Below are 17,653 nucleotides of genomic sequence, written 5' to 3' on the forward strand. Positions count from 1 at the left end.
TTCAGCAGGGAGGTATATGGAAGTGTCATCTTTCTGGGAAACCCCATTGACCCATGTGAAATATAAAACTGTCAACAGTATTTCAGCGTTTTACCCATGCTATAATTAGCGGTCATACAGGCCGATGGTCCCTGTTGTCTGCATTAGCTAGGGTGATGAAACAGCGTTTGGATCATACAAGCCAGTGTGTATTTATTGTTGAAACATTAAACGTAATAATTACTTGTACCTGAGGCTTTCTTCACACATTTGAGTTTCTTTGTTTGTTTGTGACATTTAGCCCGACTCTTCATCAACATGGCACTGTGACTAGTGTGGTGGATCTGTCAGCCCTCAATTAAAATGTTTTGTTTTGTAGGCATCAGTTGTGTGCTTCAGAGATGAAGGTTCCAGTTTTTGTGACAATAAAATTATATTTTTTCTCATGCTGCAGTTGGATTTGATGACTATGGTTCAGAGTGCGACGGAATCCGCATCACAGCCTTCCTCGATGCAGGACAAGACAACCTAACTCCTCTTGGGAGGCTAGAGAAGTATGCCTTCAGTGAGAATGTTTTCAACAGGTAAGTGAAGTCCCGTGGTCAGGCTGTCAACACTCTAAAAAACAGACAAAAGGCTAAATATCAGACAATGGGATGGTCATGAGTATTTTTTCAGGGTGTGAGGATGCATTGTCAAATTATATAGTGGTATGTGAACACACAGGGATGCATATTGTAGTGCAGAAAATATAGTTTTTTGTTGTTGTTTTTTTACCTGCAAAGATTACTCTTGATTACTCTTCATTTTCGTTATTCACTGTTGGTAGCTTGTTTTAAGAGATAAAATGATGCATAACTTAATGCTGCTGCAACTGAGATTGACAGTAAAGGAATCTCTACAGAGCTTATAATAATGATACATTTTATTTAAATAGCGCTTTTCACAATACTTATTTACAGAGTTAAAACACACTGAAAATACATACCCATTAATCTAACATTTGTAAAAAGGTGAGTTTTGACTTGTGATTTGAACGTGGTCAGATTGGTGCAGTCTCTGATGTGTTTGGGGAGAGAGTTCCAGAGGGAGGGGGCACCTATGGAGAAGGCGCTTGTCTGCTTAGATTGTAGAAATCACAAATGTGCAGTTACACATTAGAAAAAACAATTAGCCAGAATCATGCTGTAATCCACACATCCGCTGTTTCCTTTCTGACCGTGCCCACACTAATATTATTACATTTGAAATTAATCTTTTTTTCTAGCATCTACACTAAGCCCACTTTATTTTTTTTGTATATGCAAAAAATGCTAACTGAAAAATGAATACAATTTTTGATTGGTATTTTTGGTGTTGAAGTTTCAGGAAAATGTATTTATGTATAAACCATGATTTCAAATATATCTGCAGTTGTGTGGACATGTCCTAATGTGGAGAGCATAACCATAGGGGGGTTAGCAACAAGGAAACATCAGACTGCAACCTAGTGGAACTATCAAGGAAATGTGGCCACATTCACTTCTTAGAAGAAGTAATGTGAAGATGTAGCCAGATATTCAAATGAACCTTTCATCTAATTTTATAAACTCTACCAGGAAACTGTTATATGTTTAAAACAGCGATAATATAGCACCAAATTGGGTGGATTTTTGGGTCTGTTGTTGTATTTTATGCTGTGTAAACAAGAATTTGTATTATTTGCACTGTTGAAAGAAAGTTAGATTGATTGTTAGATCATTCACTTAATGTTCAGTGATTGCAAGGAAATCATTGCTGAAAGGTTTTTTGGGCTCAAATAAGTAATAGCATTATGTTGCACAATAATATATTGTTAATTGATGTTCTTCATATTCATTGTATAGGATAAATTGTATTGAATAGTGGCTAAATTGTATCATAAACCTTGCATTGGAAAATTTAAATGTGATAGACATATCATCCACCTCAAGTAATCTCCAGATGTTTGTTTGTCATCTAGACGACTGTCAGCATTCCTGTGTATTTACTAATTACATACCTGCCTTAACTCTGTAGTGCAGGAGTGCCAAAGACTTAAAGTAAAGCCATGGGTGAATGGTGTCTGTCTGAATGGATATGGCAAGTGGCAAGTTGATAATAGTAGCCCAATGTCATGAATGATGACTCATTATGATTCATACAAACCCTAATTCCAATGAAGTTGGGACATTGTGTAAAATGTAAATAGAAACAGAAAACAATGATTTGCAAATCCTTTTCAACCTATATTCAATTGAATACACTACAAAGACAAGATATATTTAATGTTAAAACTAATTTTTTTTTTTGTTGTTGAAAATATTCACTCATTTTGAATTTGATGCCTGCAACATGTTCCAAAAAAGCTGGGACAGGGGCATGTTTACCACAATGTTACATCACCTTTTCTTTTAACAACACACATTTGGGAACTGAGGACACTTATTGTTGAAGCTTTGTAAGTGGAATTCTTTCCCATTCTTGCTTGATGTACGACTTCAGTTTCTCAACAGAAAGGATTTGCAAATCCTTGTACTCGGTTTCATTTACGTTTTACACAATGTCCCAACTTCATTGGAATTGGAGTTTGTATATATTTGTATATTCTGTGCGATTTATAATGTGTATTTTCATGTGGTACTTTCCACATAGTCCTAGTCTGCAAACATTTAACACAGCTCTGTTGTCTGCACAATAACCTGTTTAGTTCCTGTCTTCATGCTTTCATGCTCGGCTTTGCACGGTTCAAGCCCTCCTGTCATTTCCAAGTGTGTGTGTGTGTGTGTGTGTGTAAAATGCACTTGACAGCTCTGTCAGTGCTGTGTGTCACGCTCTGTGCATTCAGCACTTGTAGGTATTGGCAGGCAGTCTACTAACTTGACACTCCTGTTGCTTTCTAGGCAGATCGTGGCTCGTGGCCTGCTTGATGTGCTTCGAGAATTCAGTGACAATGAAAATGACTTTATCAGTGTCATGGAGACAGTTGCCAGAATGTCAGAAGATGGAGGTATATGAATTTTCCTTTTCATCAATTAAGTGGTTATGTCTGTAGATAATCTTAACACTTTTTGAATGTGATTTCTTTCTCTTTTTTTTTTTTTTTGTCTTTAAACTTCTTCATTAAACGCAATGAAATTATTCCAGGATTTAATTTTAAACTTTATATGGTTACAAGCACATAAAACATTACTGCACTGTAATGCACACATTTTGTTTGTACATTAAGTTTATACTTTAATGTGTGTACTCAGAGCCCACAGTGCGAGCTGAACTGATGGAGCAGGTCCCCAACATTGCCATGTTCTTACACGAGAGTCGGCCCAACTTCCCAGCAGCTTTCTCAAGATACTTGGTACCCATTGTAGTCCGATATCTCACAGATCCAAATAACCAGGTAGGTTTCAAATTGACTACTTTTCTAGCTGATTTTACAATGGGAAAAAACTAACACTACTTGTCATTTTCTATGACTTTTTTTCTCAGCTTGTAGAAAAAATAAGGTTCACTGGTCAGATTCATTTACAACAAGTTTTTAACTTCCATCTTCAATCTTTTCCAGGTGCGGAAGACCAGCCAGGCAGCACTGCTGGTCCTGTTGGAGCAAGGCCTCATCTCTAAAGCTGATATGGAGACCAAAGTTTGTCCAGTTCTGCTCGACCTCACAGAACCCAGCAGTGACGATGACTACAAAATCGAAGCAGTCGCTGTAAGAAACCCCTCTTATTTTTATTTTAAGCAAGAGATTTAATTGAAATAATAGTCTGTGATTTATTATCAGAGAATTAGGCTTAAATTAAATTTAGCTGAAAACCACATTGTACTAGACAAAATGCAGAGAGGCACAGTGGATTTCATTTATTGCTTTACTGTGATCAGTTAAGGCCTTTTATCAGATCAAGTTGAAAATAAAAAATGGCCTCAATTTTGATAGAACATGATGGATGCCTGCAGAGATTGTTTTTGAGTATAACCTGTAATTTGTTATGTGTTATTGAAGTGTCAAAGTTGAAAAAAGGCATTTGTTGAATTCATAAATTGAATTTGCAGTGCGTATTTTAAATTTAATGCAAAGGCTCAGAGTTAAATGTGATAATTATTTATATTCTATTTTATTTATATTCCATTCACTAATTCATATTCAAAGTTTTCTCAAATCGGTTAAACACACACCAACATGCTTCCTTTTTCCCTCTCTACTCTTTATACCCCAATTGTTTTCCTCGGTGGCACATTGTTTAGCTCTCCGCAAAAGCCTTCAGCTTAAATCTTCAACTAGTTTTCTTTCATTAGTGCAGAATAGTTATGTAATTGAAGCACTATCTGAGTTGTAATGGCACTAAATGCTTTCCATACTTCTCTCTTACAGATCATGTGTAAAGTTGTCACCATGTTAAGCAAAGACACAGTGGAGCATCTACTACTGCCACGCTTCTGTGACCTGTGCAGTGATGCCAGACTATTTCAAGTCCGCAAGGTAAAAACCTCCAGATCCTTTTCATCTCTTCCTCCGCCTCAAAAGTCAAGTATGCAGTCACCACAGTTATTTTAATTGTGTCAGGATAAATTCAATAACACTCTGAGCCAGCCTTAATTCTGTTTTGCGCATCACCTTCGCCTACACTATGCTGTTGTTTTCTGTGAGGAATGTTAATTCTCTGGCGTAACTGGTGCCAGTTGGGGAAGGGCATTTAAGAGCTGCAAAGGTGGTCAAATTGTTAAAGGGGTGATAGAATGCAAAACCGATTTTACCCTGACATAGTAACATAATAACGACAGTTCGGTGGGTAAATAGGACATGCATAGAAGCTCAAAATCCTCTGACACCCCTTTTACTATGAAAATCTCATATTTTGAAACTGCCGCTGAAAACGGGCAAATCCCAACAAAGCTGGAAGTTGACGTCAACCTCCCAAAACCGGAACCTTTGTCAGCCCATGGGTGTATTAAGAGAACGGTCACGCCCCAACATTTACATAGGCTACACAACTGACCTGAGATCAGGTAGTCTTCCGAATCTAGGTCGCGCAGATCTCTGCTATTCCATTACAAAATTCACTTATGAAACTTTTTTATGCGAGAAATCAACTATGTAAGGCTCAAATATGGGCCGTTTTACGAAAATGGATGGCTAATTGCAAATTTTGTCCGACTGTGTGTCGGAGTTCAGCGCCGTGCTGCCTGTGTTGTTGCCTCGCCGCCCGACCTGCCTTCCTTCACACACCCCAGCCTGCTATGAGGTACTTGGAGCTCCGTCACGACTGGCAGCCCACAGCACTCCATACCCGCGCAAAGTCACCGGTTTTTGGATAATGGACTACTAAACGCCGGTGCTCTGACAGAGCTCCAGGGCCTGCAGCTCCCCTATTCCTGCTAGCTAAATGCCCGGTGTGTGTGAGTGAGAGCACGGTCAGCGAGCTTGTTACGCTAGCAATCTGTTACCACAGGTTCCAGTTAATCTTTTAATGTGTGTAATTATAATGTGTTGAGTTATTTAAACAAACGATTGGAGAAATAAACGCCGCTTGTCCGCGAGTCTCATTGATAGAGCCTGCGGCTGGATGTAGCTTTACCAATGAGAGCTAGTTAGCCTCCTCTTAGAATTCCTCTGAAATTCACAAATATTCATTAACTTGAAATCGGACACCGTTGTTAGTTTATAAGACCTTTAGGGAGATGTTGTATAAGTGGCGTGACGAAATTCAAACTGTAAATATAAACAAATTACGCTGAAAATGAAGCTAACTATCCGTGATTTGTAGCTAGCACATAGCTAGGATTGAAGGGACAGTCATAGCTAACGAAACCCCCACTGTTCACAAAAAGTCAAAAAACAAAACAAAACTCTAGTTATGCCGGCAGCTGACATCCAGCTTAGCTAGAGTAACTGGAACTGTGGTAAGAGATTGCTGGTGTAACAAGCTCGCTGACCGCGCTATCACTCACACACACGGGCCATTTAGCTAGCAGGAAGAGGAAGGCAGGCCGGGCAGCGAGGCAGCAACACAGGCAGCACCGGCCGCTGAACTCCGACACACACTCTTACCAAATTTGCAATAAGCCATCAATTTTCGTAAAACGTCCCATATTTGAGCTTTATATAGTTGATTTCTCGCTTAAAAAAGTCTCAGAAGTGAATTTTAATAACGTAATAGCCCGACAAACAATGTATAACTTTGCAGTGAGACCTGCTGTCGAGTCTCCCATGTGTTTCTATGTAGTTTGCTCAAACCAATCAGCACGTAGCTCATTCTGAATATTCATGAGCATACCATATTTGGAAGAAAAGCTCTTGTTCCAAATAGAGCCATATTCACAGGGTAGTTAAGGGCCTAATAAAATAGCATTCGGGCAATTTTCAGCCCAACCAATGTTACATACCCCATTAGGAGACCTTAAGGAACAGTGTAAAATACCCTATATAATCATTCTATCACCCCTTTAATATTTAGTTTTACAATTGTGAGACTTTTTTTCCCGCCGAAGTGTTCATCTTCCTTTTCTCTGCTCTATTAGCCTAGAACCCAAAATAAGCATCTGTGTTGCCCAGGGCTGCAGTCTCAATAAAACATACAAATCCTCATGTCTCAAAGCAGGAATAATTATTTTAATGATCGGAACACTTTTACTGGTAGACATATTGTATAAGTAGTTTTTAACGTATTTATAAATGTGTATATAATATATTGAATGTTGTGTTAGAATTTCAACATAAGTGAGAGCTATAGCAAATGGGATCTAGAATTGTTATCCCCCAAAACTGCGTGTAAATAAAAATATGATCAGTTAACTGTTTAAAATTACCACAGTTTGTTGTACCTTCTGTTAATACTCTAGCTGACAGAATGTGTGAAACCTTTCTTTTTTTATGCGTTATTGGTATTCTTTTGCACCAAGTTAATCTGTAACCTTGTAATCTGTGGAGCTTGTTTGTTGATGGTTAAAAAGAAAAACACATTATTTTTGATTTTATTTGACATTTGAACTTTGCCTTGTTGTTCACTATTATGTTTGTATTGTGTATTACAGGTCTGTGCAGCTAATTTTGGAGAGTTTTGTTCCATTGTGGGTCTGGAGGCCACAGAAAAACTACTGGTGAGAAGCTCCAAGACTTTTTGTCTTTGAAATCTCTGCAACCACAACTCTATTTCATTCTTTTAGCATGATAGTTTAACATTGGTTCAAGAATGTCAGTAGTTTCTTTGCACCCCTGCTGTTGATAAATCTCTTCACAGTCCAAACACTCAATGTTAGTTTCAAGTTATACTGACCTTTTTATTATTAATATTATTTTTTAGATGCCCAAGTTCTTCGATCTATGCTCGGACAGTCTGTGGGGCATCAGGAAAGCCTGTGCTGAGTGCTTCATGATGGTCTCCAATTCTACCTCCCCAGAGGTGCGACGTGCAAAATTGTCCCCCCTGTTCATCAGTCTCATCAGTGACCAGTCTCGCTGGGTAAGACAATCACAGGAAAAATTGTATTGCATAAAATTACAAGCACATTTATGTTCCTTCCTCTGTGCTATGATGAAAATAGAGGAGTTGCTACTTAACATCTAGAAGTATTTTTTTCTTTTCCACTGTACGCATCTTCTTGTTTCTTTGTTATACTGTTTAGTAAAAGTTAAAATAAGAAACTGGCATTCTGAAAATCTGGTTTAACCCTTGTGTGGTCCTTCGGGTCCTTGTGACCCAAAGGACAAAACAAGGGTTAATACAGCATCTTAGTGCTTGTTTGTACAACATTTTGGCCAGCTTAAACTGTGTTTAAATGTGCTCTAGAAACAAACTTTCTTACTTACTTTACAAGAGACAGGGTTTAGAGAGCAATTCTCAACAAAATAAACAGAAGTACATAACCCTTGTGTTGTCCTTTGGGTCCCGGTGACCCGAAGGACAACACAAGGGTTAAGAAAAAGTGGTGGGCCTCTGATGAGAAAAGAAGAATCTCTGGAAATGTTACACTACTTCACTGGCTATTTAATATACTTTCAAATTGGGTGCAAAAATGATTATCAAGGGGTCTTGAAGGGTGTCATTGTTTTGGTCTCGAAGGGTTTGCAGCCCTAAGCCCAATCTGTACTTTCCTCATCTGCGTGGACCCACATAAAAAATGTGAAAAAAAAAAAAAAAAAAAAGCCCAGAATAAATGACCACACAGACAGTTTGCAGCGATGAGCATGTGTGATCTTGTCTGTGTATGCAGACACTCAAGTGTACTATAAACAGAACTGCATGCTGTTCCCCTGGTCTCTCTGTACTATTTTGGACCATATCTGACCCTGGTGCCCCATGCAAATATTCCTTTTCATGAATGAGTAAAGATCATAGCAAATGAAGACGATTGGCTTTAGAGTTATGAAAAGTCCATGTTGTCATGACGAAACTGACAGATTCCTCTCTGCCCTGCTTTTAGGTGCGACAGGCTGCCTTTCAGTCTCTAGGGCGCTTCATCTCCACCTTTGCCAATCCCTCAAGCACAGGCTTTCACTTCAGAGAGGATGGCGCCCTACTAGAGGTCCGCCGGTGTACATTGGACAGGTAAGACTGCATGACTTTCGTCACCTTTGAATCTGTAATGTATCTTAGCAAGTCAAACTTTGGCAGAAATTGTATTATTTCATTTAGAGAGCTCTATTATCTATGTTTAAGCAGTACTATAACAATATGCTTTGGCACTACACAATATAGGGCTGGGCGATATGGCTGAAAACTGTATCACGATATAAGTGTTTCATATCGGTCGATATCGATAATTATTGATGTTTTTTATGACCTATTTAAAATAAGGACCAGGAGAAAAATATATTAAATTTAAACATTTTTATTTTAAACTTAACATTCCTCTGATTATAATCCACTCAGTTATAAAAGCAGAAATGTCAACACAACCATGGAAAACACTCAAATAATTAAAATGTAAACATAGGTCTAAAATCACAATGAACACGTAACAATTATCTCTTAACATTAAGATGCAAAATTAAAGAATAAGTAAGAAATGCTTAATAAAATGTAATAAAATGGTACAAAATGTTAAATATAAGAAACCTGAAAAGAACTATTTTCTGCAGGTTTAGTGCTAGGTTGGTAACCTGGCTTCTGGACAGTGCCCAGCATGTCTGCCTTCGTTATTTCTTTGTAGCGTTTAGTAAGGCGCTGATGCAGAGTACCTCTGCCTGGCGGTCTGCTGCTTGTAGTGTTTAGTAAGGCGCAGATGCAGAGTACCTCTCCATGGTGGTCTGCTGCTTGTGGCGTGTAGCAGCTGCAGATGTTGTTGGACGTTGCTAGCGGATACGGCTGTGCTCCAAAGTGTGAGCGCGGCTAAGGTAGTAAAACAAGTTTATGGTAGTACCAGTGTTGGTGGGGACGACGGTCTGACGACATTGGTCTGACTACGGTCAGACTTATAAAATCCCCCAAAACTGCCATACTGACTTTTCCTGTTTTATCAACTATTTCCACGCTGCGGCACTCACTTTCCACTTATCACTCCGGTTCTGTTATTGAAGAACACGAGACAGCGATGTGTCGCAACCAAACTTGATACTGTTACATGATTGGCTGCTAGAGTGTCACTCCCTACGTTGCTAGGTTACCAGAGAGTGAGTGACGTTCATGCAACCAAACTTGCTTCACAACCTCTGGTTTCTTCTGATGAAGAAAAACAAGTTATCGAACGTTTTATCGACCGCATTTTCTATTGATATTGATTACGTGTCTATCGCGAGACATATCGTTATCGTTTTATTGCCCAGCCCTAACACAATATAGTATATAGATATATGTATTCTGTATTAGATATGAGGAATGAGCTCTTCCTATAGATTTTGTTACTCTCATTTCAGCGACTGCTCCCTAAATTCTCTGAACTGCTCCGACATTAGTGGCTGCCACACAGGAAGAACCATTGCTCACACACCTCCCAATCAGGATGGCCGTGCCACACCGTCCCCAGAGCACGTGTCAACAGCTGACAGTGAGGAAATGCACAACTTTGATGACATCCACACTTCTGTTCCAAAAGAGATGCGTGGCGGCTTCATCCACACATTCTCAAACAGCAACACCAACCCTACGACTACAAACAACGCTAAGAACGCAAAAGACACGGAGCAGACAGACGAGAACTTTAATTCTTTCAACTATTGGAGATCTCCTTTACCAGACATCAGTGGGGAGCTGGAGATGCTAAATTGTCAAAAATCAGAGGAAGTGATAGAGGAAGAGGAGGAAAAGGAACTTGATTGTCCTGATTCCAAGTCCAGCCCTGGCAAAGCCACCAGCGACCAGATCCAGAAGGTCTTGGACTGTTTGCAACCGCACATGGATGACCCTGATGTACAAGGTGGGTATATAGAGCCAGATTACATATGATTAGCTGTACAGTTTTTGCAATGTATTGGCATGTAGATTGAGTTGTGCATGTGAATTTCCATCCAGCTCAAGTCCAGGTGTTGTCAGCGGCTCTAAAGGCAGCCCAGCTCGACAGCCCCGAAGATGACAGCCCGACAGATGACGGCCTGACTGAAACCGAGCCACAAGAGCAGCCCGAGGACGACATCAACAGCATGTCTGTGGAGAGTAAATCTGTGGAGGTTCAGTCTGAGAGTGAAGAGAGTCTCACAGAAGAGGAGCAAACGATGGAAACTTCTCCAGCCTTGGAGTCGAGCCCTGTCCAGGAGCAAGGGGATGAAGAGACGCAGACGGAGCCCCTGGAGGACCAGGAAGAGTCTCCTCCTGATTCCCCTATTTTAGTATGATATATATATTCAGATATTTGCAGTGTGTTAAGTCAGCTGTTGTATGTTATATGGCGGAACAGATATACTCAGTAACCACATAGACTCAAAGCTGGATTTATATTTAACACAAGGAGTAAACGGGGGCTCTGCAATAGATATCTACGGTGTAGGTTTTGATGTATAGCTCAGCAACAGATTTCTCCCATTGTTGTGCTCTAAATACCCTGAAAACTTGGTTTCAAATCTTAAACATTTCTATATATTTGTCTAAATCAACAATGTAAGTCAAAGTTTGAAAAAGAAACATTGTCAGTAATTATTTTAGAGTTTAACAGTAAAAACTTAGCTAATGTGTTTCATTAGAAATGCGTGGGTGTGTTATCAGAAGAGTGATAAGACATTTTAGTTTCTTTAATGTGTGGTGCGTTGGCTTGTTCCCTAATGTGCTGTATTTGTATTTTCCTCAGGAGTCTGAACTAATTGAGAGTGTGGAGGAGGAGGGAAAGGAAGACTCTGCTCACAGCCCAGTGTTTGAGGATAAGCCCAAAATCCAGGTCAGTCAGCACTTCTATTATACTTCTGGGAAATATTGATCAGAACCTCACAGTTGGTATTGATTGGCACAGACATGTATAATCAAATACCTTTTCCATGTGCAACCTTTGTTCATCACAATCTTTCATCTCTCCCCCTTCCCATCTCCAGAATGTCATCCCCCAGCAGCTGTTGGATCAGTACCTTTCTATGACTGACCCGGCTCGGGCCCAGACGGTGGATACAGAGATAGCCAAACACTGTGCCTTCAGCCTGCCGGGGGTAGCGCTCACTCTGGGACGACAGAACTGGCACTGCCTCAAGGACACATATGAAACCCTTGCTACTGATGTGCAGGTAGGCAGAGAAATGGGAAAATGATAAAGGTAATGTGGGGTTAGATTAGCTGTTTGATTCCAAAATTAGTGTTGAATTGCATGAAGAAATATAAGCCACACTCTTAATGTAAAGCTCAATTTAAAATATTTTATTTGTTTTGGATTTTGAAGTTCTGGGACTTTAGTCCTGAGATAATTTTGACTATATAGTCATAACAACTGAACTATTGTAGCATTTGAAATTAATTGATTAAGATGTGTTAAATATGTTTGTTTTTTTTATATACCTCTTATTGGATTTTATTGTGTTAGGTTTTAGGAAATAAATTTTCCCCTAAAAATCTTCCACAAAGTTATTCTTTGTGATCGCTCTATTGAATTACTCTACTTTAGCTTTATTGACATGAATGTTAAAGTTACATGGTTTTTGAAGCTAAATGACGCAGCATGACATGATTATAGTTATGTTTCACACAAGAAAACAAGGTGGATAATCACAAGATAAGAAAGTCTTTCATAAAACAGTCCAATGAATGTACTGTTTAATTGACACAAATGAGTGGCCAAAGTAGATTGAATCAGGAGACTCGTGTTTTTCTTTTGGTTGTGGCAATATGTACCATATACTGTATATCATTTTTGTTTGTATGTTTCAATGTTAAAGCTAGTAAAGGGAGTGAGGGTCAATTGTTTTAAGGTTTGGCCAGAATTTCTCTCAACCATGTTAATAAGAAACCTATTCACAACAATGTGCAAGCTTTTTTCTTCTTCATGTTTTTGGCTCGACTTGAGTAACCTAACACTTGTACAAATGCATTGCTTGAAGGGCAAGAAAGGGAACTGTATGAGGCAGAGAAATGTTGCTTTACTTAACCGCAGCAGAGACGGTGTGACAGCACTCCGTCACACAGTCATTACTTCATCACAGCACTGAATACCACTGTGTTGGCATGACATCATTGCACTGTACAATGGATACAGACCAATCATTGGAGGGGTTCAGATAAATGGTTTCTCAGTAAAAAAAAAATTTTTTTTACAATTTTCCTGCAATATCAGTAAATGTAAAACCAATAAGTGGTTGTTGTCCTATTTAAGAAGCAACATAGGAGTTTTTATTTATTTTACCAAGACACTGCTTGTTTACAACTGGTGCTTTAATAATGTGTGTTTCTTTTCCCTCTCCCTCACAATTGCAGTGGAAGGTGCGGCGTACGCTGGCTTTCTCAATCCACGAGCTGGCAGTCATCCTGGGAGACCAGCTGACAGCCGCTGATCTGGTGCCTATCTTCAATGGTTTCCTCAAAGACCTGGACGAGGTCCGCATTGGTGTGCTCAAACACCTCTACGACTTCCTCAAAGTGAGATTATAGATTTATATACTGCCAATCCAAATGTGCGAACACTTTTTGACCATAACATGAGTAAGTTTGGTCTTGTTACATAATGTTTGAGCATTACAGAGCAGGAGGCAATAAGTTTCAGTTTGGGATATTACATTTCAGCAATGCTGTTGTGATAAATGATGAAAGTTGAATTCACAGCTCTGTTACGAGTGCGCTGTTTCTCAGCAGTTTTGGTTTCCAGTTAAAAAAGAAAATCACAGTGTGATTGCTTTATAAGTTGTACTAGATAACTTAAATGGTTTATGTGCATCCTCTTGTTGCAGCTGCTGCACGCAGACAAGCGGAGAGAATACCTGTACCAGCTGCAGGAATTCATGGTGACGGACAACAGTCGTAACTGGAGATTCAGATATGAGCTGGCAGAGTACGTCTCCTCTTCTCTTCCATTTGAGAAATAATTACGTTTAGATTTTAACAGACTCTCTTATCCAGATCGGTGTCTTGTTCATAGACACTATGGCAGGGCTGAAGTCTGCTCTCATAACACTATACGGGTTAGATTTTATTCTCCAGTGAATTTACAGTATCGCCTGAACGGTTTATTTCCTAATTGTGACCCTTTGTAATTCACTATATTGTACTTCTATTTACAGGAAAGTATGCATGACTGAAATGCTCTGTCTCTCTCGCTGTTCCCCTCCAGGCAGTTGATCTTGATCATAGAGTTGTACAGCCACAATGACGTGTTTGACTACCTCAGACAGATAGCCCTCACACTCTGCTCTGACAAAGTATCAGAGGTCAGGTGGATCTCATACAAACTGGTAAGTGTACATTATTGAATTTGTTTTTGATGATGGTCGGTACGTGTGTTAGGTTTGTGATAAACTAATGCCCTGACCGGGTTGTATTTTAGGCAATCCTCCAGGCCTCCACTCTATATCTTTTACATTGGTTGCGCTGGTGCAAAAGTTTTCAGTTGCCTCTCCGCTTTGCTAAAAATACACGTCTAGTCAATTAGTCTATTAATTTTGACGGACCCCAGACGTGTTGCACAGAGCTGATCGAGCTGGGCAACGGTTAAGACAGGAAGCGAAAGCTCCTCAATGTGCCAATTCTCTGTTATGGGTCCAATATCGGCCTTTGAACACATGTTGACAAATTCTTAACCACCTCAATCACAAATTTGCATTTTTTGTTGTTGATTAACTGCAGTTTTAAATCCTATTTTAATTTTATTTAAGTGTGTTATCACCTCTTGGGTTCTCAGGTTGTAGAGATCCTCCAGAAGCTGTATGCATGTGGGGCCGATGATCTGGGCCTGAACTTCATCAATGAGCTCACCGTCAGGTTCTGCCACTGTCCCAAGTGGGTGGGACGGCAGGCCTTTGCCTTCATCTGCCAGGTTTGTAACTCTATCTAACATTTAGCATGAATTAGTGAAACAGCTGCGTTGTCTCTTTACATGTTTTTCAACTCCCTAAATAGTTGTGTACCTCTTTGATTGCTTGTCTGACGGTTGTCCAAGCTACAATTGGCAAACGGAAATGAAATGGATTCTTGGAACATTTTTATTGCCATTTCCTTTAATTTCTCACTAAAAACATTTTCAACTTTTTTTTTTTTTTTTTTTTTGAACTCCTATTTTATTTTCACCAAAATATTCCATTCCATACATACAATATAATTTTACATTTTTACCTTACACTCCACATATTTACTTATTCTACAGAATACACAAATAAGTGTAGTTAAAAAAAGTAATAAGAAAAAAGTATACTTTTCTTATTGCATTAGCAAACTCATTACAGGGCTCCATCTCTTTTATAAATGTGGGTCTTTGTAGCCTTACTGCAAATGTAATTTGTTCCATCTCATACAGTTCCCATACTTTTTTTAAGCCATATAGGTGGTTCCGGTTTCAACCATCTTATCGTGATACACTTAATAGCAGCCCCCAAGAGTATTTGTAACAGATTTTGGCTCTTCCCCTAAAACCTTCTGGGATTGAACCAAAGAGGACTACCCTCGGGTCATTAGGGATATTTTGGTGAAACACTTCTCTCAGGGCGTCTAACGCTTCCTTCCAAAAAGTACTCAACTTCGGACAAGACCAGAAAATGTGTGTGGTTGTAAAATGTGTTCTTAAGAGTAATACTTTATGCTGTCGTATAATATTGCTAAAGAGATGCAGACAAAACACCAGCTGTTTTCTATGTAATATTCATGTTAGACAACCTTATGAGTGATAAGAGCTGCAGCTATGTATTGCGGTAATACTGTAGAGGAGAACTCTTAGTTCATTACAGTAATACTGTAGAGAACGATTAGTTCATGATTACATTCTTAATCTGTCAACTCTTGTGACAGAGGTTCATATTCATGAAATGCCTCGTGACTCCCTTCTTCCTGTGTTAGGTTAGCTGTCTAACTCCAGCCTGTCTGTGTGACTTTGTGTTTACTGTAGGCCATAGTGGAGGAGGACTGCATGCCCATGGAGCAGTTTGGCCAGCACCTCTTGCCCAGCCTGCTCAGTCTCTCCTCAGACCCGGTGGCCAATGTCCGCGTACTGGTGGCTAAGGCTCTACGACAGAGTGTCATGGAGAAAGGTAAACATTTTAATAAACTTAATGATCGATGTTGTCTTCCCATCAACCTTGAAAAAAACATTTTGACTCCTTTTTTTCACAGTTTGTTTTTGCTTTTCCGTTTTAAATTGTTAAATTTTTCTTCTACACATTTCCAGCGCTTATTTCTACGTCCCATATTTTATGCTATAAAAAATTGAAAACGGGTCAATTTGACCCGAAGTCAACACAAGGGATAAGGCTGACGATATCCTGTATTTTTGTTATTGCCACCAAATTAGTTCACCAAAATGTGTTCAATACTTTTTTCAGCTGATTCTTATTGAAGAAGTCAATCTTTTTAAAACATGTCACAAATGAATAGTTTAATTTTTTTAAAGTTATTTCCTAAAACAGCTAAGCACTGTTGCTTTAAGCAAATGTTACTCAAACAGGATTAAACTGCATTTGTTGCGGGCTATTTTCTGCTGCGGATTTGTTGCTCTACCAAGTATTTGTGGCAGCAAGAAGGTGAATGTGGGATCAACTCAAAATAATCTACAGTATATTGCCCATGTGAAATGAAGGAAAACATCAGCCAGTGTCTGTTTTATGGACAACAATGGAGGTGAGGAATAAGTTATATCAGGCGTTGGATAACAATACTATGTATGATCAATTCACTTGGTCTTTCTAATCGGATTTGCTTATAATAAGAGCAATACAGAATATTGCCTCAAGCACATGCTCTGCCTCTTCTCTCTATTACACATATCCCGTAGCATTTTGATGGTAGGTTTTTACTTGAACTAACAGAGTTCTTGTGGTTTGTGTACAGCTTACTTCAAGGAGCCCTGCTGTGCCTACTCTGACGAGCTGGAAGAGACTGTGATGGCTATGCAGTCCGACAAGGACCGGGATGTCCGCTTCTTTGCCAGCCTGGACCCTAACAAAGGCTTGATGGACACAGCTCCCTTGATTTAGCCTCAGCTCCTGAGTCCTATTACAGCCCACCTGCCTGTCTACCTACCTGTCTGTCTGACTGATGCACAGTCAGCGCAACCTGCAACACCAGCACCTGACCAGATCCCCAATCACTCGCCTGCAGGGCAGACCTGCACCAACGACCACTTGGGAATCATGTCAGATGATCAGATTATAAAAGTATGAGCGTGCTCAAACAACACAACCCAGCCTCTGGTTGAGCACTACAAAGCGCACATTGCATTCACGATACAAAATGCATACTTCTCAGAGTTTTCAGAAGATGAGCAGGACTCAGAGGTTAGCTGCACCACTTTGTGGGAGCTGCCGTATTCACGCCTGAATTTTTCCTCACCCTCCTCCACACTAACATCGACCCAATAATTCTCCAATCGCAGACTTGTAAAACTACAACGGGCTCTTTCTCTCCAAAGCTAATTGTAAGCTTGATATAAAATTGCTGAATTGATTTTTTTTTTTTTTTTTTTTTTTTCTCTCTCTCTCTTTGTGGATTTCTTCTTAACGAACAAGCGGGCAAGGCCTGTCTGACTCTGACGTGTGCACTAACTCAGGGGGACTCATCTGAACCTAAACAGCATTATTAGCTTACATGATAAGCAGCAGCTCCGGGATCCCTGGTGAAAAAAAACTCCAGCTGTCTGAGCAACAGACCAGCCAAACCAAGTAGCTCTGCTGGTGTCTCTCTCCTCATTTCCTCTGTTGTCTCAGACGTCCTTTGTCTTCTGAGATGTCCTCTGGGTTATCGTCTGTTTCCCTTCTACCTTCTCTTCTACTTTCTCTGCATTTCTCCACCTGGTCTTCATGGGCCACTGAAACCACTACTACTGCACAGAAGGAACAGTGATTCTGCCACTCAGCGTAACTCCTGATTAAACCCATATCTTGAAAGAACACCTTAATAAACTGTTGATTGCTCCCCCCCACTCCTCGTGTCTGTTTACCAATAATGTGACACAACACGTCTCCCAAACGGCAGGGGACAAATAGATACCTCTGATTGGACACGACTGGCCAGCATGGCTTACGTGTAGAGGGACATCCACGGTTCAAACGGGCTCTGAATATCTTCGACGGGTGATTCTTTGGTGTTGACTAAAACATCTTAAGGGCTCATGACGAAGTGACACAGGGTGACGTAAA

The 17,653-nt window shown here is 39.8% G+C and overlaps 1 protein-coding gene across 2 annotated transcripts in view; it reads left to right on the plus strand.

Annotated features, from left to right (window-relative positions):
* The window catches only part of ppp4r1l (protein phosphatase 4, regulatory subunit 1-like), a 20,484-nt gene extending 3,055 nt beyond the window's left edge, over window positions 1-17,429 (plus strand). For both annotated transcript variants that reach the window (XM_028574804.1, XM_028574803.1), the window contains 18 exons: window positions 434-563; window positions 2,880-2,986; window positions 3,231-3,373; window positions 3,539-3,685; window positions 4,346-4,453; window positions 7,006-7,071; window positions 7,275-7,433; window positions 8,395-8,519; window positions 9,827-10,326; window positions 10,422-10,735; window positions 11,191-11,277; window positions 11,429-11,614; window positions 12,795-12,956; window positions 13,265-13,365; window positions 13,645-13,765; window positions 14,212-14,346; window positions 15,409-15,550; window positions 16,347-17,429. In XM_028574804.1, coding sequence (XP_028430605.1) covers window positions 434-563; window positions 2,880-2,986; window positions 3,231-3,373; window positions 3,539-3,685; window positions 4,346-4,453; window positions 7,006-7,071; window positions 7,275-7,433; window positions 8,395-8,519; window positions 9,827-10,326; window positions 10,422-10,735; window positions 11,191-11,277; window positions 11,429-11,614; window positions 12,795-12,956; window positions 13,265-13,365; window positions 13,645-13,765; window positions 14,212-14,346; window positions 15,409-15,550; window positions 16,347-16,492 — 2,879 coding nt within the window. In that variant the 3' untranslated portion in view covers window positions 16,493-17,429. The remainder of the gene's footprint in view (window positions 1-433; window positions 564-2,879; window positions 2,987-3,230; window positions 3,374-3,538; window positions 3,686-4,345; window positions 4,454-7,005; window positions 7,072-7,274; window positions 7,434-8,394; window positions 8,520-9,826; window positions 10,327-10,421; window positions 10,736-11,190; window positions 11,278-11,428; window positions 11,615-12,794; window positions 12,957-13,264; window positions 13,366-13,644; window positions 13,766-14,211; window positions 14,347-15,408; window positions 15,551-16,346) is intronic.
* Window positions 17,430-17,653: the final 224 nt, after the last annotated feature.

The sequence above is a fragment of the Perca flavescens genome, chromosome 4 (genome assembly GCF_004354835.1).
Source record: "Perca flavescens isolate YP-PL-M2 chromosome 4, PFLA_1.0, whole genome shotgun sequence".
Taxonomy (NCBI): Eukaryota; Metazoa; Chordata; class Actinopteri; order Perciformes; family Percidae; genus Perca; species Perca flavescens.